The 22,657-nt window shown below is 38.9% G+C and overlaps 1 protein-coding gene across 3 annotated transcripts in view; it reads right to left on the reverse strand.

Moving 5' to 3' along the window:
* LOC148940748 (core alpha-(1,3)-fucosyltransferase-like) overlaps window positions 1–22,657 on the reverse strand; it is a 73,170-nt gene that overhangs the window by 46,936 nt on the left and 3,577 nt on the right. The window contains exon 2 of one of the 3 annotated variants that reach the window (XM_089104791.1): window positions 21,602–21,740. The exons of 1 other annotated variant lie outside the window; for it this stretch is intronic. In XM_089104791.1, coding sequence (XP_088960917.1) covers window positions 21,602–21,740 — 139 coding nt within the window. Of the gene's footprint in view, window positions 1–21,601; window positions 21,883–22,657 lie in introns of those variants that run through there. One more of the 3 variants, XM_089104790.1, reaches the window with a different exon arrangement.

Consider the following 22,657-nt stretch of genomic DNA (forward strand, 5'->3'; position numbering starts at 1 on the left):
AGGAACTAACCGTTTAAATTTCCAATCGAATGAGCCCTTTCTGAAGTTTCTGCGACAACGTTATCTATACAAAACCTTGCATGCCCACAGGGCATAACTTACAACCCTTGACCTGAGGGCTGTGGGGGAGTTGTCATCCTCAAATACCTAATTTTCAGAACTTAAAACTACGTTTAATAAAATGGCTACTTCAAAATTTTGATACGATGTGTTTGGGGAAAAGGTGGGCGTGAGAGGAGGGTTGGTTGCCCTCCAATCACTTTCGACTATCAAAAAGGGCACTAGCCCTTTGAATTTATAGAAGGTTTTTACCTTCTATAAAAACCATATATATCCCAAGGCATAACTTAAAACCCTTGCTTTGAGGGTTGTTGGGGAGTGTCCTCCTCAAATAATATATTTTCTATGTGGAAATCAACTACGCTGAACAAAATGGCTATCTCAAAATTTTGATTGGATGTGTTTGTGGGAATGATGGGTGTGGAGGGGGGGGGGGGGCTAGTTGCCCTTCAATTACTTTCGACTATTAAAAAGGGCACTAGCCCATTGAATTTCCAATCGAATGAACATTTTTTGAAGTTTCTACGACAACGCCTTCTATAAAAACCTTATATGCCCCCAGGGCATAACTTAAAACCCTTGCCCTGAGGGTTTTTGGGGAGTATCCTCCTCAAAAACATATTTTCTGTCTGGAAATCAACTACGCTGAACAAAATCGGTATCTCAAAATTTTGATTTGATGTGTTTGGAGGAGTGATGGGCGTAGGAGGGGGGGGGCTAGCTGCCCTTCAATCACTTTCGACTATTAAAATGGGCACCAGTCCTTTGAATTTCCAATCGAATGAGCCTGTTTTGAAGTTTCTACGACAACGCCTTCTATAAAAACCTTATATGCCCTCAGGGCATAACTTAAAACCCTAGCCCTGGGGGTTGTGGGGGAGAGTCCTCCTCAAAAATATATTTTCTGTCTGGAAATCAACTATGCTGAACAAAATGGCTATCCCAAATTTTGATTGGTAGTGTTTGGGAGAATGATGGGCGTGGGGGGGGCTAGTTGCCCTTCAATCACTTTTGACTATTGAAAAGGGGACTAGAACTCTCGATTTCCAATCGAATGAGCCCCCTTTGAAGTTTCTACGACGACCCCTTCCATATGAAGTGCCTCTTGGGAAAAAATAAATAAATAATAAAACATTAGAGCCGTATGGCCTTTACTATAGGCAACGGTATAGCGTTGCCTCTGATTGTTTTCATTTATGGTACTACAGGACTTATCCTTTTAATAAAGGAAGGTTTCAACCTGTGCGATTCCCTATAGATTTTTACAATCGGCTTATTTTATTTACTTGCTATTGACATTTTTGCTGCTTGAACATCCATTCCCTTGGGATTTAGCGACTTAATAAATACAGACTCAGACAGATAGATTTTATTACCTTAGAGGATTGTGTTCTTTGTGCACAGCAGCGATATGGCCGAAATGAATTCTACACCTAGCAGCATTGCCAGAGCTTGATTGTTGCGCTGTGGAAAGTGCGCCCGTGTAGTGTAGTTTGGAAGTGTAGTGTTGCCACCTACTGTGCTGACTGAAAATAAGCCAAAATTCAAAAGTAGTTTCCGGAACAGAATACTCATAATATATATTAGGCAATAAGCAGAAGAAAGAACGGTTCCTGCCGCAAGCACCGTATGTACCTGCCGGTATTTAGTTACCCTTAAATTCCGGGTAATTGGTGAGCGGGTCCCGACACTTCCCTTGTTCCTAGTATTGGGTGATTCAGTGGACTTTGGCTGTTTTTGAGTGAATATGATGACTTAAAAGCTGGTATTCAGCTCAGTTCTCAGCTTTTTGAGCAGATCACTCACTGAAGGGGTGAAATTCGATCAGATTGTGAAAAGTACAATAAACTATTTCGAACATGATACAGTCATACAAGCTGAAAGAGTGAGTTGGACATTCAAAGCCGGATGGTTTCGAATGCCAAAGATGAGGACAACATTACTGATATGTGCAAGTCTATAATATGACCGTCCATAGTCCCTGGGGAAAGGGATGTACGCTGTATCGGTATCTGACGTGTCGATATCACGTGTATCGGTATTGACGTATTGTTATTGGGCGTTTTGGTATCGCCTGTATCTTAGAGAAATTTTTAGTAGGTCATATAAAAGATATTGCTCATACATACGTCCGTCCTTCCTATAAATTCCACCATCAGCAAGCTCCAAATGGTACTAAAAAACGGCGTTTTGAGTGCCCTGTCTCAAGTGCAAAAGCTGGGACTACCAGAAAAGCTATTGGGCTACCAGAACTTTTTAGAGTGACGTTTAATGGCTCAAATTGAAAGCTATTTCTCATATCTTCATGATTTTTATCAATTCTACCACTCGTAAGTCCTATGTGTGATATAACACTAAAAACAGGATCGTAATTTCGTCAAAACCCGGGGTGGGGGGGGGGGCAAAGGTTGACCAAACTTCCCAGATCAAGTGAAGATGAAAGATAGTTTTCGAAAATTGGCAGAAATTTGTTATTACTAGTGCTCATAATAATATAAATACACTAATACAAATACTCTTAACAGAGACTCAATATTTTATAATAGTTATATAAAGCAAGCAGTGAGTAATTTACACAATAATTTATAATTGTACCAGTAGATAAAGCTAACAACAGTTTGACTATCAAACAGTTCGTGGTAACACTGTAAGTAAGGAGTGACGGCTCAATAGTAACCGAAATTCTAAAAAACGGAATTTTTATACCAATATTTATATAAAAAAAAATATATCAAAAGAGATATATCGCTAAAGTTTGAATTTTGTCCCAAATCTTTAATAATGACTCCTGAGACACAAGGGTCGTTTAATTAGAACAATGAGACACTTTTTCAAAGAACTAAAAAACTTTAGCGTAAAGAGCGAGGTGTTGAGGAGGGAGAAACCCCCCTCATATACGTAATAATTTCTGTTCTTTTTAAGTTTTAACGTTACTCCTTACTTTCAGTTGAAAAAAAACTTGTTTTTTTATTTAATAAATTGTAAAAAGCTGTATTGTGATGTTTTATCAAAGGAACTAGTTACAGCAAAGACTTGTGAAAAAATTAATTTAATTCAAGATATAGATGAAATACTTTTGCAAAATTTAATATTAGATTTATTGATTAATATAAGAAGTTTCATTTCTTATAATGGACTGCAAAATTTAATAAAAATCAGCCAAAACCTCGTTCTATTGTTGGGACAGCTGGGTGTCAAAACCGAACTTTCGAATGAAAGTTCAGTTTGGCTAGCCGATACTTACCTCATACATTGGTACATCTATTAACAAAAGCTCCTCCGGTTTTGCAGTACAAAGACAGGGTCAAGACACCACAAATCCTCCGAAAAACAAACGTTTTCACAACGATCCAGTTCTTCTGCATAGCCAATTCAGATCAGTTTCTGTTTTGAACTAAATCCTTTATCATTCCTTAACTCTTTATGAGCGGGGAGTAGGGAGGGACTCTATGTGCCAACTTATGGGGTTAGTATTGTTTAGCAAAACTGAACTTTACTTTAAAAATTTGGGTTTGGCATCACCTTACCACTAACTTTGGTATATTTATTTACAAAAGCTTGAATTCCAACTTATTTGGTGGTGGGTTCCTAGATCAGCTAATTTAAAATATTATTTTCAAAGTCAAATATTCAAATGTATAAACTATAAAACTGTCTGAACCGCAACGAAATGTAGAGCATCCGTTCGATCTTCTATCTCATGAAGGTAGTGTTGTCTGGGAGTAGACCCCGAAGACCAGCCGGCAGCACTCATTATATCAGCAAGTGGTACTGATTTTGATAGTGCCCATGACGCCGCCATGGATCTTGTGTCGTGAGCTTTCCCTTTTCTACACTCTTGTTTTGCTGCACCATATGCCATAGTTATGGTGTGCTTTATCCAAGAAGAAATGGTTCCAGCTGCCACCTCTCGTGGTGCTGTTTCAGAAAAAGGAATGAAGAACCCTTTTCTCCCTTTTCTGACCGCCACATTAGCCGTTCGCTGTGCGTAGGCTGATAGTATTCTCACTGGACACAAAGCTGGATTTACATCTAGCGCGAGAAGAAGGATAGGAGAAGGTATCTCATGAGGTTTCACGGTTTTGGGTCTAAACGATGGGAGAAAGCAGAAAGTTACTGAATTATCCGAAAATTGTGCTGTACTGAAAGACAAGGCATGGATTTCACTCCTTCGACGACCAGATGCGATGGCAGTAATGAATACCGTGTTAAGAGTAAGATCTTTCATATCAATATTCCACAAGTCAAGAAATCATGAAGTTCTAAAATACATTTGAACAAGGCCAAGATCCCAGGCAAGAGTATCATCTTGTGTCCGCGGTGACTCGTGCCAAAAATGTTGTATCATTTTCGTCAAACAAGTATCTTAGCTGATATCTCTTCCTGTAGCTAGAGCTAGCGTTCCGCATATTGCTGCTTTATAACCTTCTATCGTTGATGGTGCGAAGTTTCGACCAGTCTTTAGATATATCATGAATTCTGCAACTGTCAGAGTACTGGTTCCGAGAGGATTAATTTTCCTTTCACTACACCAACCCACCAACACTTGCAATTTTCCATTGTACAATTCAATGGTAGATCGTCGCTGGGGCCGGGCAATTGCGCGAGCTGATTCCTTAGAAACACCTCTCTTTTCGAGTCCACGCTCGATATCTTCCAACCGTGTAAATTTAGATTCCTTAGTGCTGGGTGGTAAAGTCGACCCTGCTGGAGGAGATCTGACTGATCTCCGAGGGGTATAGGCAAATCTACTAGCAGGTTGCGAAGATTCGTGTACCAAGCTTGGTGAGGCCACCGCGGAGCAATTAGCGTTAATTGACAGTTCACAGCCTTTCGAACCTTCTCCAGAACCTTTGGGATCAGGGCAAATGCAGGGAAGGCATAGCTGTGTTTGTTCGAGCAATCGTGGACAAGGGCATCTCTGCCGATCGCAAGAGAATCTAGAACTGGTGAGAAATATACGTAGATCTTGCAGTTCAATGGAGTCACGAATAGATCGACTTCTGGCAATCCGTACTCTTTTGACAGGGCTCTGAAGACACTCTCGTTGAGACTCCATTCTGTGGGTAGACCTTTTCCTTCTCGTGACAGTGTGTCGGCTGCTAGATTGAGTGACCCGGCGATGCGTCTTGCCCTCAAGTGAACGTTCAGGGCCATCGTAATCTCGAAGAGCTTTATGGATTCCTCCTCTAGGGAGGAAGAATAGGTTCCACCCTCTTTACCTATGTAAATGACTAATGTTGAGTTGTCCGTCGCTATCATGACTACCTTGTTTCTTAGCTCCTCCGCAAAGGCTTTGATTGTGCTGGCTACGGCTCTCATCTCGAGGCAATTTATATAAAGAGATTTCTCTTCTGGAGACCAAGTCCCCAAAGTGTCTTGATGTGGGTCGTCTAGATAGCCACCCCACCCGTAGGTTGAACTGTCGGTGAATATTGTTTTGGATACAATAGGGGGCTTGAGAGGAAGGCCTTGACTAAGCCAATCTTTATTCATCCACGGTGAAAATGCCTCTTTCATCTCTGTCGCAATTAGGATGTTTAAATCTATGTTGTTCCAAGACCTGTCCCACAATCTGAGCATTAGCAACTGACATTTCCTGAGATGTAGTCTGTTGAAAGGATTTGCTCTTGAGCCCGCATTGATGAGCCCCAATCAGCTTCATCAGTTGCCTTATTGAGGTATGCGATTTTTCCAGAGCTGCCTTGATTGCATGTATCAAGTTCTGAATCTTTTCCGGGGTTAGGTACATCCTCTTTACCTCCAGGTCTACCAGAAACCCGAGAAATATGATCCGTCGAATAGGTGGCAATTCTGATTTCTCGGCTCAGCATTAACCCAAGTCTGTGCAAGGGAATCATCATGGTCCTTACATTGCTCTGTACTACCGAATTTCGGCAGTCGTGCAGAAGCCAGTCATCCATGTAAGCATGCAGTTGGATGGCTTGAAGGTGTCAATAGCTCACAATGACACCAATCACGCAGCAGAAAACAGCTGGACTTGGTGTTAGTCCGAAAGGGAGCACCTTGAACTGATAGATCTGGTTTCTGAAGGTGAACCTTGGATGTTTCCAATAGCTCTTGTGAATGCCGATATGCCAGTAGGCGTCTTTCAGATCTATTGACGCTGCCCAATTTGATTCCAGCATCGCAGTTAGTATTGTGGCCTGGTTCTCCATTTTGAAAGTTGTTACGTCCAAGAATTTGTTTAGGCAAGATATGTCTATTACTGGGCGCCAACCCTTATTTTCCTTTTTCGGAACCAGAAAAATCCGACTGTAAAAACCTGGAGACGAATGAGTTTGGAATTCCTCTATTACGCCTTTCTCGAGCCTTACGGCAATCTCTGATTCCAAAATTAGCAACTGATTGCTTGACATATTTGATTCGTTGATCGGGTTGCGTACTAGAGGAGGGTATTTTTTTAAGTCCAGACGGTAGCCGTCTTTGATGACGTTCAGAACGAATTTGTCGTCTGTTATGTTTTGCCAATTCTGTACAAAGTGTGGCCAAACGGTTTCCTACGGGGATAGGATTTTGGGTTGGTGCCAGGATCAAGTCATTGAGTATTTGACTGTTTTCTTTCTCCCGTTTTTGGGGCTGAAGTGAAGGTGCGACCTTTTTGAATGAGGGTTGGGAAACTGCCTACTTTCAGCCCTGTATCGCCTCATTCTATGAGCCAGGTCCTTAAAGGCGGCGGAAAAAAAGAACTCACTTTCCAGTGATGATGACCTCAATTCATTCCTAATCTCTTGAGCCAAGTAAGGGATTGATTTCGAGACGTTATCCCTTCTCATGAGCATCAAATTTGAGCATATTCTAGAAAGAATATTTGAAAGGTGTTGCTGACATCTATTGATAGATTCCAAGAGCTTCATCAGTTTTGGAATAGTGTCAGGAGAGACATTCTCTGCCTTTAACATTTTATGACAGTATCTAACATAAGGTCACTGTATGACATCATGCTCATAGCCGCTCGGGTGGAAGACTCTAAGGTCAAGAATGACTTTCTTTCGACCGATATGAATTTTCTGTCCTCTACTTGTCCAGTTGGTGACAACAAACTGAACTCTGGGTTGACGCGTGGCGCCTGTGAAGCCAAATGTGTGTCATGACATTTGTAAGCTTTGGCTCGGCCCGGTATGTTGAGAGGATCAAAGAAAATACCATGTTCTGAGAATGAGTTATTCTTTGTTGTTGACTGCAGTTCTTCTGAGCGCTGCTTGAAGAAGTTTTTTAGCATTGGGGAGAAAGGTAACGTGATCAGTTGTTTTCTCTTGAATGTCTCAATTGCTAAAACCAGCTCTACCGCCGAGTGAGGCTGTTGGACGGTAATATTAGGCCTGGGGCAAATGGTGTCACCCTGTACTTCGTATACAAGGTCCAGCGACTCTGCCAAAGAGACCTTGTCATCTGTTCCGGGATCGGTGTCTACTATCGACTGCTCGTCATCAAAATGCAAAGAATCATTGTCCTCATTCTCAGAATTGCCATCACCTGTATCTTCTCGGTCTCTCGAGCCTATTGTTGAGGGGCCCTCACCCCTGTTAGTGTTGGAGGTGTGGTCGCGCTCGGAAAAGGATCTTCCATCATTTTGCAAACAAACAATCTATGATTTCATATTTTTCATTTCATCCTGTAGTGATTTCAACATTTCCAGAACTACATCTTGATTATTCATCTATGAAAAAAATTAAAGTTATTTTCAATTTATTATTTTTTTAACATATTTAAACAATTACAATATTATAAATACATAATTTTATCCATCTATAAAATCTTTATAATTAGACACTGGGACACTGGTTATTAACAACTGTCAAAAACTGAAACACATTTTCCAGATTTTTCCGGCTTTCTGTCAAAACTTTTCAAAGTACTCAGTGCAACTGTCAATATTAAAATAAATTTTTGAAAGGTAAAGCTATTATTATTATTATTTTATTTATAACCCACTGTACAATAAATGTAAAATAGTGGAGTAATACAAACACAAAAAAAAGAAAAAGAACAACGACAATCTAACCACAAATATAAACACTAATAAAAAAAACGGATAAGACTGTGATGTGGGCCCAACCGAAAACAAGCATCCTGACTGATCTTCGCTTGCACCATTTCAAGCGAGGACAGAATTTCTGTTGCACCATAGCGACCAACAAGGCACCTATTGCGCACAGCAAGCGGCAAATATAATAGGAACTTACAATACCTAAAATAATTAACCTTCATTTGTTTCAGATCATGCTTAGTAAAAAGCGGATACAGCCCAGAAGCGGATAAAATCGCATGGTCACAGAAACTACAGTAGAGTTTAGCAAGACCATGCCTATTAAAACGTCCACGGTTTGCAACAATTTTCCCATAACCAGCTTTAAGCTTATCCTTCGAATCACAAATAAATTTACGTCGGATACTTCCTACGGATTCACAAATGGAAATACCAAGTCATTTAATAACAGAGACCCTAGGTACGGTAAAGGTATTGCAAGCAAGGGGAGTAGCAGGGGGATTAACAGCGTTAAAGAGTAAATATTCACATTTCAAAGTATTTAATGATAGGCCTAGTTCACTAAGCATAGATCCCACCATGCTAACATTCCATTCAAGCCTCCTTTTGTAACGACTAATCAGGAGGAGTTAATCAGCATATGCTAAATAAGACACTTCCGAAAAACCAAAAAAACAACTGGAGGGAATCTTATTAATCACACTAGAAATACAAGCATTAAAAATATAAGGCGGAAGAACTCCTTCTTGCCTAACCCCTCTTTTAACAGGAATATTTCCAAAAACACCTCCATTCAATTTCAATCTAACATATGAATTCGAATACCAAAACCGTAGCAGATAAATACTCGATGGATTTATACCAAGCTGATGTAAAGACTAAAAAGCCTGAGGGTGCAAAACACTGTCGAAAGCTTTAGATTTGTCAAAAGCACATATATGTAATGATTGACCTTTCATTTGTGCATCCTTAAAAAGGAGAGCAAGCACCCGATGTGCATAATGGCAAGAAATCCCCTTTCTAAATCCAACCTGATTAGCATCATAATTCACAAAATCAATAATATAAGGAAGAAGCACATATTCAAAAAGTTTGCTAATATTGCAAGCGACAGTAATAGGCCTATAAGAATCACATTTATTTACGTCTTTTCCTCTCTTTACAATTGAGGTAACAGTACCACATAGGAAACTATCAGGCACTAAAGAACAACAAAGACACATTTGAAAAAGTAGCTGCAAATGTTTTACTAGTTCCCGAGAATCTTTCTATAAATGAAAAACGCTTATACCATCAATATCAATAGACTGAGACTTCAGCCGCCTGATCGATTCAGTAATTATATCAGCTGACACACGAAGGACATGCTTTTGTTGCATTTTTCCGGGAAGGCACTTAGCAAGGAGTTGGGAATATCGGCTATGTACAGCGAAATTAACACGGGAAAAAATATTAGAATAATGTTGGATCCAAGCTGATTGCGGAATATTATCACTCTTATAATCAGTAAACTTAGAAGAATTCGTCACAAACTTCCACTCTTTCGAACTGTTTGGAAAATTAACTCCAGCTTCACGGACGGGCTGCAGTTGTCTTTTATAAGCTGTTTTCGTTTTACGTTTAATATCAAAAACAGTACCACGAGAGGGACGCCCACAAGCAATCCAAATACGTAACCATAGCTTTGCCTGATTTTTCACTTTTTTCAAAAGAGGGTCATAATTCCAAACAAACTTTCGCGTGTTGGACCGAATACTTTCAATTGGGACAGCTACTTGTTCGGTTTTTTTCAAACATAAAATGATTTGATGATAATACGTATTCAATTGCAAACGAGCACTAGGTGAGCTAACTCAACAACAGAGGAGGTTATAAGGCACATTAATGGTACTCAGCAGGCTTGCAAGCGTGGCCACATATAAAGGCCAATCACAACGATTCCAATTTCGCCGTTGAAACCACTTTTTTTTCTACGGATTTGGGAGTATTTATCACTAGTTTAGATGTGACTAACACACACAAAGATATGGGTATGTGATCATAATCTCTTTCATCTTCATCAACATGGACAGTTGAAGTTGTAACACCAGCAGAGCATACACAGTGGTCAAGGTTAGACCGGGAGCCACTGGCATGTATGTAAGTAAATGGAAGATCTTTTGTCAGAATCCGGAAACCAAGGGGGAGGCACTCGAGCAGTGAATCGGATCGGGGGGAGGACATTGTAATATCACAGTTCATGTCACCCATTAGTAGCCAATCATAACCAAGTTTCTCAATACCCGATACCAAATTTTTCAGTTTTTTGCACGCTTTAACAAAATGGGTGAATGACGCAAGATTATTCTTATTATGCGGCAAATAAACATTAACTAGTACAAGATCACCAATCCTGACGGCTAAATAAATATCATCAGATCCGTAACACTGTGGGGAAAGGGAAGAGAGTTTCCGATTCAGCACGCAAGCCAACCCACCGGAGGGACGACCACGAGTTCTTCGGGCATTTGTAGAAAAAAACAATGTGACCGGGGCTACGTCGAAGGAAATTTACGCTCGCAGCCGGCAATAAATGTTCTTGAAAAAGGACTACACCAAATGTATCAAGAAAATTATCAATACAAATGTCCTTATCTTTGGTCCCATTAATATTAAAAGAACAAATAGAGATAGGCAAAGATATCATTTGGCAATACCTTTGGTAGCAATAGCACGCAACTTGGGACATCGCAAACTATATGACACATGGTTTCCACCACAGTTAGCGCATTTAGGGGACAACTGACAGGGAGAGTCCTTTGATGATTCGTGGGGATCGGAGCATCGGGAGCATTTCACGACTGGGCTTCTGCAATTGGCAACTACATGGTCAGGAGAACGGCATCTATGGCAACAACGCGGGATTTGAAAATACTCAAAAACGCGCAAAAATTCGTCATCAACTTTCAATCCATTTTTAATGGCATTGATCTTAGTTGCAACATCTACAAACGAAATTCTGAGTGCATGGGAAGTTCCAAGCCTTGTTACGTCAGAGACTCCAGGGTATTTAGTAAGGCAAGAGATATCGTAATCAGTGCCTATACCCTTTAATAGACCAACATATTTCTTTTCGATAAGTTTGGCTTTAGAGTTCGCTAAAACTGAGGGCACAGCCTTGCAAAAATCATTCACGGCCACATGATCAATTCTTACAACAAGTTTATCGTTAGACGACCGTATGCTGCTAATTGCCTCATGACCAGAGATCTTGTCAATTACCTCTCTACGTTTTGCTGGGTTATTCAAAACCTTAGGCACATTCAAGATAACAACTGTGGCTAGAGTATCATTCGCGTGGACAGAAGGTAATGCCGGGAATTTCATATCATAATTTGTGAGCTTAGAATCAATAACTTCTAGAGTTCGGCCAATATCATTAATCTTGGTAGCTAAGCGTGAATATGCTACAGCCGGTATGGTAGGAACTTCGGTTGGAAGTCGGATCAAATAAATAGGAATATTTATGTTCTCAGAATCACATTTCCGGATTAAATCAATCATATCTCTGATATTGTTTGTAATTGCTTTATTGCCAACGCGCTTAGGACAACAGTCATCTGGAACTGTAGCTGAATAAAGTTCAATCTTTGCAGTTGAAACGGCCGAATTCTCGAAAAAATCAACCGCATGACTCACAATAATACCGTCGTCAATTCCCGCTTCGAAATTCACTTGGATAAAGTTCAAAACAGGCGAATAAACATACCTGTCATTATCGCTTGCAGCACTCATAGTCCGCTTTAAACCGGTTTATCTAAGCAGGCAATTCACATCACGTCTTGTCTTGGCAAGAGCTAAATGAATACTGATGATCCCGAATATATTTTTGCTACACCTTTAACATAAAAAAGTACTTTTACAACCAACTGGTTATTAACAACTGTCAAAAACTGAAACATATTTTTCAGATTTTTCCAGCTTTCCTTGCCAGAAGGCCTATACGCTGTACGCCTTATAACCTTATGTAATGGTGGTCTGTACTCCCTAGGCGTTATGACCTTATGTAATGACGGTCTATACGCCCTAGGCGTCATGAATTTATGTAATGAGGGTCTGTATGCCCTAGGCGTTATGACCTTATGTAATGACGGCCTTTACGTCCTAGGCATTACGACCCTATGTAATGCAGGACGTTACGCCCTAGGCTTTATGACCATATATAATGACGGCCTAAACGCCCTAGGCTTTATGAACTTATGTAATGACGGCCTATAACCCCTAGGCGTTATGACCTTATGTAATGACGGCCTTTACGTCCTAGGCGTTATGACCTTATGTAATGAAGGTCGGTACGCCCTAGGCGTTATGACCTCATATAATGACGGCCTATACGCCCTAGGCGTTATGACTTTATGTAATGACGGTCTGTACGCCCTAGGCGTTATGACCTTATGTAATGACGGCCTTTACGCCCTAGGCTGTATGACCTTATGTAATGACAGTCTGTACGCCCTAGGCGTTATGACTTTATGTAATTACGGCCTACATGCCCTAGGCGTTCTGACCTTATGTAATGTCGGTCTATACGGCCAAGCTGTTATAACCTTATGTAATTTGTAAAATATAAACTTATGAAAGGTATTATCCACACCCAAATACTGGAATTACCGCAGCTAAACCATTAAAATACAAATAATTATCTGGCCTACTAAACACCAGGCTCATACAAAAACAAAATTATGAACTCATTTTCTTTTTTACGAAATAAAAAATGTTTTATATGTTGTATTAAAACCAAGAAACCACCTTGGATAGTGTATATCCGTTTAACCCCGTGTACCACAAAACAGAAACTGATCTGAATTGGCTATGGAGAAGAACTAGATCGTTGTGGAAACGTTTGTTTTTCGGAGGATTTGCGGTGTCTTGACCCCGTATTTTTATTGCAAAACCGAAGAAGCTTTTGTTAATAGATAAACCAACGTATGGGGCAATGGCGACGCCAAACCAGAATTGCTGCGACTGATTTGTCTCTAATATGTGGGAAACTGGAAATAAGTTTAAAACCATTTTTTTCAGAATTAAAAGAATTCAAATTTTAATCCATATTGGAGTGTCACTAATTCATTAAAGGGGATTGACTGTTCGGGAACAAATTCAGGTAAAAGAGTGGAATCCTTTGATTTTACCAAATTACATACAAGTTTATCCCTTAGTTTAGACCTTGACGTTTTAAAACTGTTATCAAAAAATCTTTTATCTTATCTCGTAAAGAAAAATTCAGATGGACCGTCATAGGTCTATCTTCTTTCATAGTACAACTGAACCAAGATGTTAAAGCTTGGAGATGGTTTTGATTTTCTGTATTTTGTTCTATTTAATACATTTATAAGATTTAATGTTAGTTTGTATAAACACATTATAGGAATTCCTATGTGAGGTAATAGTAATTTATTGCAGACTTGTTCTTAAGCCAATTAGAATATAACTGTATGATAAATTAAGTATCACCGAAATAATATTATGTGTTCTCTCTAAAGTAATAAAGATACTTAGATGACCTTTTGGTTTTAAACTGTGATGTGTTTATTAAATAAAATATTTACCCATCCGAGTAGATGCAGGAACCTAGTCATAGTACATGTTTAGAAGATTCCTTCTTGGATTTAAATATTAGTATTTTTGGCAATTCAAACCTCAGCTAATTAAGCTCTTATTCACAATTATTTAGGCATCAAAGAACACGCAGAAATTAGATTTTAAAATTAGATGTCAAATTAAAGTAAGACCGTACCCAGGATTATTTTTCGGGGGGGGGGGGGGGTGCTCAAAGATTTTTTTTTCGGGGGGGGGGGGTTACACAAAAAAACTCAAAAACACATACAAAATTCGATTATATCCATTTTTGTTGCGTTTTTACAAGTCAAAAATATTTCGGGGGGAGAGGAGAGGTTCAAACAAGTGACCAAAAAAGATCAGATGGTAACTAGCCCCTTCTCATGCCCCGCTTTTCCCCAAATACATCCGATTAAAATTGTGAGATAGCCATTTGATTCATTATAGTTGAAAGGTCCAATAACTATGCCCTTGGGGATGATAAGACCCCCATATCCTCTGGGGAAAGAACCAAAGTTGCCCAATTGCTATTAGAAAATGTAAGATTTTTTGGGGGGTAAGGGGGAATTTTCCAAAGGTAAAGTTTTCTGTGGAGAGGAAAGTTTCCGGGGAAAGTTTCCAGGGATAATCTTAAACGGGAGAGGGGATTCCCTGGTGTGATTTGAAAAATGGTCAGAAATTATACAAAAAAATAAGTTTTTTCCTTAGGTGAGCAGCAACATCATAACTTCAAACAAACAGTAATCATTCCGTATATGAGGGGGGGTACCCTTCAACCGTCAGTCTTTAAGCTAGAGTTTGACTTTTCGTCACATTTCTTTAAGAAAGACCCCTAAAACGCAAGGGCCGTTGAATTTGAATGAGAAGTATTTAAAACAAAATGACTTTAGCGTAAAGAGCGAGGGTTGAGGACGGGGTGAACCCCCTCAAATAAGAATAATTTTCGTTCTTTTTAATTTTCATGCTGATCCTTACCTTCAGTTTTAAAAAAACTTGTTCTTTAAATTTAACCAATCAAAAGAACGACCCATGGACATACAAACTCATTATAAAATCATTAGTTTTAATATTAAACATTTCGTAGAAAGAATTTTGTCCAATGAGTTAATGTTTATTAATTACGCCACAGTGCCTTGGTAACCAAATTAGTACTCTGGAAGTAATTTGCATAATGACAATGTGGTACAAAAAACCGAAGACAGCATTCCCTAAAAATAATTGTGGGATTTCAAGCGTGAATTCATAAACTTTTACTGAAGAGTTGCTCTCAAATAATTGTTTTTGTCTTATATTGTCGGTCCATTTTTTAAGTTTACATTCTTAGATAAAAATAAACACGCATACCAAAGGATGGGAATATATGCGCTGGGTAAATGAGACCACAGTTGTTATTACTTTCTCTGCATGATTAGTAGGCTTTTTAAGGTGGAGATTGCATGGTGTATTACATGGCAATGATCATCAATGGTGCTTGTCGGAGAAACCAGCATCACATAAATAGCAAGCGTGCCTGCAAACAGAGTTTCAGCCGAATTACCTCCCCCTTCTAAGATCAGTTTAAAGAGTCTACCTAATAGTGAAATATTATGTCTAAAAATTACCTTCGGTACTGGTGCATTATGCGGGCCCACCGCTATAGACTGTATCAAGGAAACCAGTCACAAAACCCGTCAAACAGGCTATTTGTAAGAGGCTACTATAGATAAATGACTGCACAACGTTGTTTCTCAATGAGTTACAAATTTAGTAAAATTCTACTTTAGCTACTTTTAAAGGAGTTAGGGTAGGAAAATGAAACTTTCAGGGATGGGTCTACAGCGTAAAGTATGTCCCCTGAAGGTATTTTGAAGTACCTACATCCACTCCTTCTTCCTCTAGAAGGCCCTGAAATTTGCTTACATGACTGAAATTTTGACAAAACAACATTTTACCTTAATTTTCAATTATCAGTTTCTTTTTCTCTGGCTTTAGTTCTGAAAATGTAATTTCTGTTATTTGAGTAGAATTTTCAGCCATATCAATGGTTTTTTTTTTCAAAATTTAGGAATTGTATTGTCATATCTTTAAAACCTTATAAATTGGGATTGAGCAAAGTTGTGAAGCTGAAAAAAAAATTGTTGTACTTCATTTAAGCAGAAAATCTATTTTGCAAGGTTTCACTTTTATAACACACAGATTGTTAAAGGTTATCAAAGGTCAGGATCCTTCAGAGGGAGGAGTGGAGGTAGGTGCTTCAAAATACATTCCTGGGACATACTTTAGCCTGTAGATCCATCCCTAAGTTTCATATTCCTAACCTACCCCCTTCAAAAATAGCAAAAAGCAGAATTTTACGCAATATTTAAACGACTGTTTAAATATTGTACGTAACCTAACCTCGGTACCTAGGTTAGGTTACATATTTAATATATGCTATGCTTTATCCCCCCACGCTAATGTGCAAAAATATAGCCCAAATTTGTTTTAAACTATTGTATATTCATCCTATTTTATTTCATTAGCATTAACCAAACTTGACTTCTTCGCGATGCCCAGCAAGATGCACCAGTACCCTACCTTCTTTGAACTCGACCATCCCCAGCCCACAACCAACGATACTTTAAAGCCCAGCGCCCGCTAGCGCCCAAAGAACCCAAATTCATTAATACTTTAGCGCCCAGAACCCACAGCTCCCAACTTGAAAAATAAACACTAGCATTACCTTTAGCACAGCAAATTTATAGTCAATTTCTTATTTAATTATCGATTTAAAAAAGTGTCATACCTAAAGTTAGCAAATCACAGATGCTACAGGTATACACAAAAGAATTCTGCTACTCACAAAGATATATTCAATTTATGTCAGCAAGTGCATTGTGTCGGCAAGGTGAATATGGCAAAAAGAGATCATTATCAATTACAGGAGGGGAGATTTGACTTCTGTCGGCAAACGCATTTCACAAAGAGGCAATTTGCGTGTTACAAATATTCGAGATATGTCATTCAGTGTTGGCTCCCGCACCATCTGTGATTTGCTAACTTTAGATATGATATTTGGCTTCTGTCGGCAAACACATTTCGCAGAGACATATCAAGTTACAGGAAAGATCAAATTTGGGTTCTTTCTGGGCGTTCAGAAATATTTCAAATATGTCATTCATTTTTGGGTTCTGATAAATTAAAAATGCTTGTATTACATACATGCGGGCGTTAGCCTTGCTTGGGCTTATGATGCCCTATACAGTGTTTTTGTTAAGTAAAAAATAATTTATACTTATATTGTCGGCCAAATAATTATTCAAATAATCAATTTTTTGTCTGTATCATTTTATTTTTGACTTGAGCCCCAGATTGAAAGGTAAATAAACACGAGATCGTAAGGGCTTTTGCGAGGTCGCAAGGATCTTGTACTTTTTATTGTTTTCCTCCAGTAAAAATCGCTATTTAAAGAAAAAACAAGAGTTTGCTGTACCAAAGGTAAAATAACTTAATATTTGGTTTTATGGGTTGATATTTGGATGTGCTTGTATTTATCTTCCAAGTTGGGAGCTGTGGGTGCTATGGATTCTTTGGCACTAAAGTAAATGTTGCTTTGATCCTGGAAGCTAGATCTGGTTTCAGCAAAGGTTTATATTTACCTTTGAATCTGGTGCCCAAGTTAAAAATAAAATTATACTGACAATAAATTGATATTTTGAATACTTATTTGGCCGAAAATATAAGTATGAATTATTTTTCACTTGATAAAAACACTGTATAGGGCATCATAAGCCCAAGCAAGGCCAACGCCCAAAGGCCCAAGCAAGCAAAGGTTTTTATTTACCTTTGAATCTGGCGCCCAAGTTAAAAATAAAATTATACTGAAGATAAAAAAAAAACCAACACTCGAAAATCAAGGAGATCGGCCTCAAGGATAAGCCTCAGAGGCCCTTCCGTCCCGCTGGTATGAGGGCAGGGGAGGGGGGGTTAATTTTGGAGGGAAAACAAAAATATCCTAATAAAAAATAAATCGTGCACTGCCTCAAGGAGAAAGCTCCGTGGCCCCTCCTTCCCCCGTTTCTGAGGGCAGGGGGGGGTCAATTTTGGAGGGAAATCAAAAATGCTCAGAATCTAAAATAAAGGGTGATATCCATCAAGGGGAAGGCTCAGCGGCCCTTCCTTCCCCCATTTCTGAGGGCAAGGGAGGGGGGTCAATTTTTGAGGGACAAAAAAAAATACTCAGAGCCGAAAATAAACGGGATCTGCCTCAAGGGGAAGGTTCAGAAACCCTCCTTCCCCCATTTCTGAGGGCAAGGGAGGGGAGGGGCACAATTTTTTAAGGACAACCAAAAATAATACGACCCGAAAATAAACGTGTCATTCCTTAAGGGGTAGTTAAAGCGGCCCGTCTGTCCACCAGTTTTGAGGGCAGGGGAGGGGGGTAAATTTTTGAGGGAAAACAAAAAATTCACAGGCACTAAAAATGCTATGGCAAACCCCTCCCGCGAAGTTATCGAATTTTTCGCCACTTCACAGCAGAGATTTTTGTTTTCAAACCATTTGCTTGCTATTATTAAAGAGAAACTTTAAAAGATCCATGCCTTTTTTCTTTTCTTTTTTTGAGGAATTCGTAGGTGCAATGTCGATTTCTGTCGGCACCGTTTCGTCGCCCCCCCCCCTCTAAAGGAAAATTGCTAGCAATGCCCCTGGCCTTCGCTACAACTAGAAGTATTCGAGACAAGAGTATACTTTTATTTGGCAACCGCGCGTCAATCCCCCCCCGGAAATCATAGATCTGCCACTTTTTCTATGTTGTAAATATTATAGAAAATTCATTTTTTTTTTGTATGTACTCAGTACAATTTACCACAATGACGTAGAAAAACTTTTTGAAGTTCCCCCCCGGCCTGTTCTATCATTATACCCCTGGCCTCGACCTAATTATTTAATTAGTAATTTTCCATGCTTTTTTAATAATTTTTTGTTACTGATTTTTCAATGCAATGCTAATGCAAAAGACCCCCCCTCCCCTCTGTTGTTTTTGGGGTTTAGGTGGGGGGGGGAGGTAACTAGTTTAGGTTACGTATTTAATATATCTTATGCTTTACCCCTATATTTTATGCTTCACCCGTATTTAATATATTTTATATTCGACTTTTGTATTTAACAAAACCAGTTGCCCAGCGCCCAAGAACCCAAACAAAGATAGATCATATCAAGTTACAGGAGGGGAGATTTGACTTCTGTCAGCAAAAGCTTTTCACAGAGACGTATCAAGTTACAGGAAAGATCAACTTTGGGTGTTACAAGTATTCAAAATATTGCAGTCAGTGTTGGGTCTCATAGACATATTATTAAATAAACACCATATCGTATGGGATTATGTAACTTTGCAAGTTTCTTTCAATTGTTATTCCTTGCATCTAGTAAAAATCACTAATTAAAGTAAAAAGAAGACTTTGCTGTACCGTAGTTGATATAAATAACTTTATGCTATTAAGACTTTATTTTTGGTTGTACTGTACTAAGGGAGAGGCTCTTATCACAATACCTCTTCCTTGGCGCTAAATTTTTGCTTTGCTAGAATTTTTTAAATGTGTTATTATGAAATTTAAACTACCCTTGTGTTTTATGAGTGGTTTTAAATAACTGGGGAAAAAAGGAAAAATTCATCGCAAACCGTGAGGTTTTAAGGTGGGCGCTACCCCCCCCCTCCTATACGGAGTAATTTCTGTTCGTTTTAAGTTTTGATGTTCCTCCTTACTTTCAGCTGAAAAAATAAATGTTTTTTTATTTTATTTCTGATTGTTAAGGAATACTGACGGGAAATCCGGCTCCCCCACAGTAGAATTCTTTTGTGTATGCCCACACCATCTGTGATTTGCTAACTTTAGATATGATATTTGCACCTACGAATTCCTCAAAAAAAGAAAAGAAAAAAGGCATGGATCTTTTAAAGTTTCTCTTTAATAATAGCAAGCAAATGGTTTGAAAACAAAAATCTCTGCTGCGAAGTGGCGAAAACTTCAATAATATAACTGTAGTAGTTTGCCTGAGCATTTTTCGATTCTTAGAATTTTTTGTTTTCCCTCCAAAATTGACCCCCCGCCCCAATCCGCCGAACTAGGGGACGGGGGGGCCTCTGAACCTTCTCCTTCAGGCATTACCCTTTTAGTCTAGATTCTGAGTATTTTTTGTTTTCCCTCCAAAATTGACCCCCCCCGTCCCCTGCCCGCCGAAGTGGGGGAAGGTGGGGCCGCGGGGGCTTCCCCTTGAGGCAGATCACGCGTTATTTTCGGTTCTGAGTATTTTTTTCACCTCCAAAATTGACCCCCCTCCCCTGCCCTCAGAAATGGGGGAAGGGGGGCCTCTGAACCTTCCCCTTGAGGCAGATCCCGTTTATTTTCGATTCTGAGTATTTTTGGTTTTCCCTCCAAAATTGACCCCCCCTCCCCAGCCCTCCGAAATGGGGGGAGGAGGGGCCGCTGAGCCTTCCCCATGAGGCAGATCACGCTTTATTTTCGATTCTGAGCATTTTTGATTTCCCTCCAAACTTGACCCCCCCCTGCCCTCAGAAATGGGGGAAGGAGGGGCCGCTGAGCCTTCTCCGTGTGGCAGAACCCGCTTTATTTTTGTTTATGTGCTTTATTTTTCCCATCCAATATTGACCCCCCCCTCCCGAGCCCTTCCAAAATCGGGAAGGAAGGGCCTCAGAGCCGTATCCTTGAGGCCGCTCTCCTTTGTTTTCGAGTGTTAGGTATATTTTTATTGTAATTCTAATTTTATTTTTAAATTTGGTGCCAGATTCAAAGGTAAATAAAAACCTTTGCTTGCTTGGGCCTTTGGGCGTTGGCCTTGCTTTGGCTTATGATGCCCTATACAGTGTTTTTATCAAGTGAAAAATAATTCAAACTTATATTTTCGGCCAAATAAGTATTCAAATTATCAATTTATTGTCAGTATAATTTTATTTTTAACTTGGGCGCCAGATTCAAAGGTAAATATAAACGTTTGCTAAAACCAGATCTAGCTTCCAGGATCAAAGCAAAATTTACTTTAGCGCCCAAGAATCCATAGCGCCCACAGCTCCCAACTTGGAAGATAAATACTAGCTCATCCAAGTATCAATTCATAAAACCAAATATTAAGTTATTTTACCTTTGGTATAGCAAACTCTTCTTTCTTCTTTAAATAGCAATTTTTACTGGAGGTAAAGAAGAAAAAGCGCAAGGAACTCGCTAACTCACAAAATCCCATGCGATCTGGTGTTTATTTACCCTTGAATCTGGCGCCCAAGTTAAAAATAAAATTATACTGACAATAAATTGATTATTTGAATACTTATTTGGCCGAAAATATAAGTATGAATTCTTTTTCACTTACTAGAAACACTATATCGTGCATCATAAGCCCAAGCAAGGCAAACGCCCGCAAGCATGTAACACAAGCATTTTTGATTTATTAGAAAACAAAAATGAATGATATATGTGAAATATTTCTGAACGCACAGAAATAGCACAAACTTGATCTCTCCTTTAACTTGATATGTCTCTGCGAAATATGCTTGATGACAGAAACCGAATTTCCATTCGTGTAACTTGATCTGATCTCTCTATGTCAAGTACCCTTTCCCGACTCATTGGTTTGCTGACTCCAATCTTTGTGACTAGTAGAATTCTTTTATGCATGCCAGCACCATCTGTGATTTACAAACTTAAGTTAGGAAAATTTTTTAAATCGGTATTTAAAGAAGAAAGAAAATTTTGCGGTACCACAGGTAAAATAACAATATTTCGTTTTATGAATTGATACTTGGAGATGCTTGTATTTATTTTTCAAGTTGGGAGCTGTGGGAGCTATGGGTTCTTGGGTACTAAAGTGAATGTTTTGGGTTCTTCGGTACTTGTGGGGGTTAGGCTTTAAAGTATCGTTGGTCCGCCCACAGCCCAGGTCCTATCATGCAGAAAATCCTACCTGATCAAGTGAATGTCTTCTGGGAATGTAAAATAGATCTTCAATAACAACTACATCTGCGTAGTGCACTTTCTTAGCTCCTCCTTCGGTAAAACGGCAACTTCCGATCTGTATATCTTCCTTTTTCTCATTTTCAAATCTTAAATTATCATATTTTCGTGAATAAAGTAAAATGTAAAAATTGGACTCGCTATTTCTTGCATACTTAACACTTATAAAGGAGATTAAAGCACAAAATAAAGCACTAACAAAGACAATGAGTTTTAACATAATGGCTTGGATTTATATACTGATCCGATACTGATCAGAGAGTGAAAGTTGCCATTGAACGCTGAACCTGCCGATAAATAATTTTGTTTGTGACGGGTATTTTAGATAAATGCTTTAGGCCTATTTTGCGATTGAATCGACACAAGAAGGTGGCGGCACTAGTGGTGGATTTAACAAACACGAAAGGTAAACAAATATCTCTAGCGCACATCAGGAGACCTAAAGAGAAATTAGGAATATATGCGAGTAAGTTATTCAGGGTAATCATATACCTTCATTCCCATTCTGAAGAGAACACGTACAATACAGTACAATATACGGCACTTGTATTATTAATTAAAAAAAAAAAAAGTTTTCCGATGGAAGTAAAGAGGGAAGTTGAAACGTAAAACAAACAAAAATTATTACTTCACAGCCTATCTAACATATATATATATATAAAAAAACTAGTGCAAATAAATCAATTAGTGATATTTCCCTATCTTTGTAGGATTACAGAAAACTAGTGCTTTACTGAAAATACAAAAACCAAGTATAAAAAACAAGAATATTGATTTAGGAGTCAAAAGTAAATACGTAGCCTCACAACAATAAACCAATCTATAACGCTTTTCATCGTCCTACAGGAGCTGTGATGTCAGTAACTTTCAGTATACAATTAAAATTATCTTAAGAACTTAGACATAAAAATAATAAGTTCACAGTCATTAAACAACATAAAAAGAATGGATTGATTATCGGGTATCCTCCAGGTCTCACCTAGTATTACTCGAAATGAAGAACACA

This window comes from Artemia sp. Qi Xiang Cuo, chromosome 19, assembly GCF_049724085.1.
Source record: "Artemia sp. Qi Xiang Cuo chromosome 19, ASM4972408v1, whole genome shotgun sequence".
NCBI lineage: Eukaryota > Metazoa > Arthropoda > Branchiopoda > Anostraca > Artemiidae > Artemia > Artemia sp. Qi Xiang Cuo.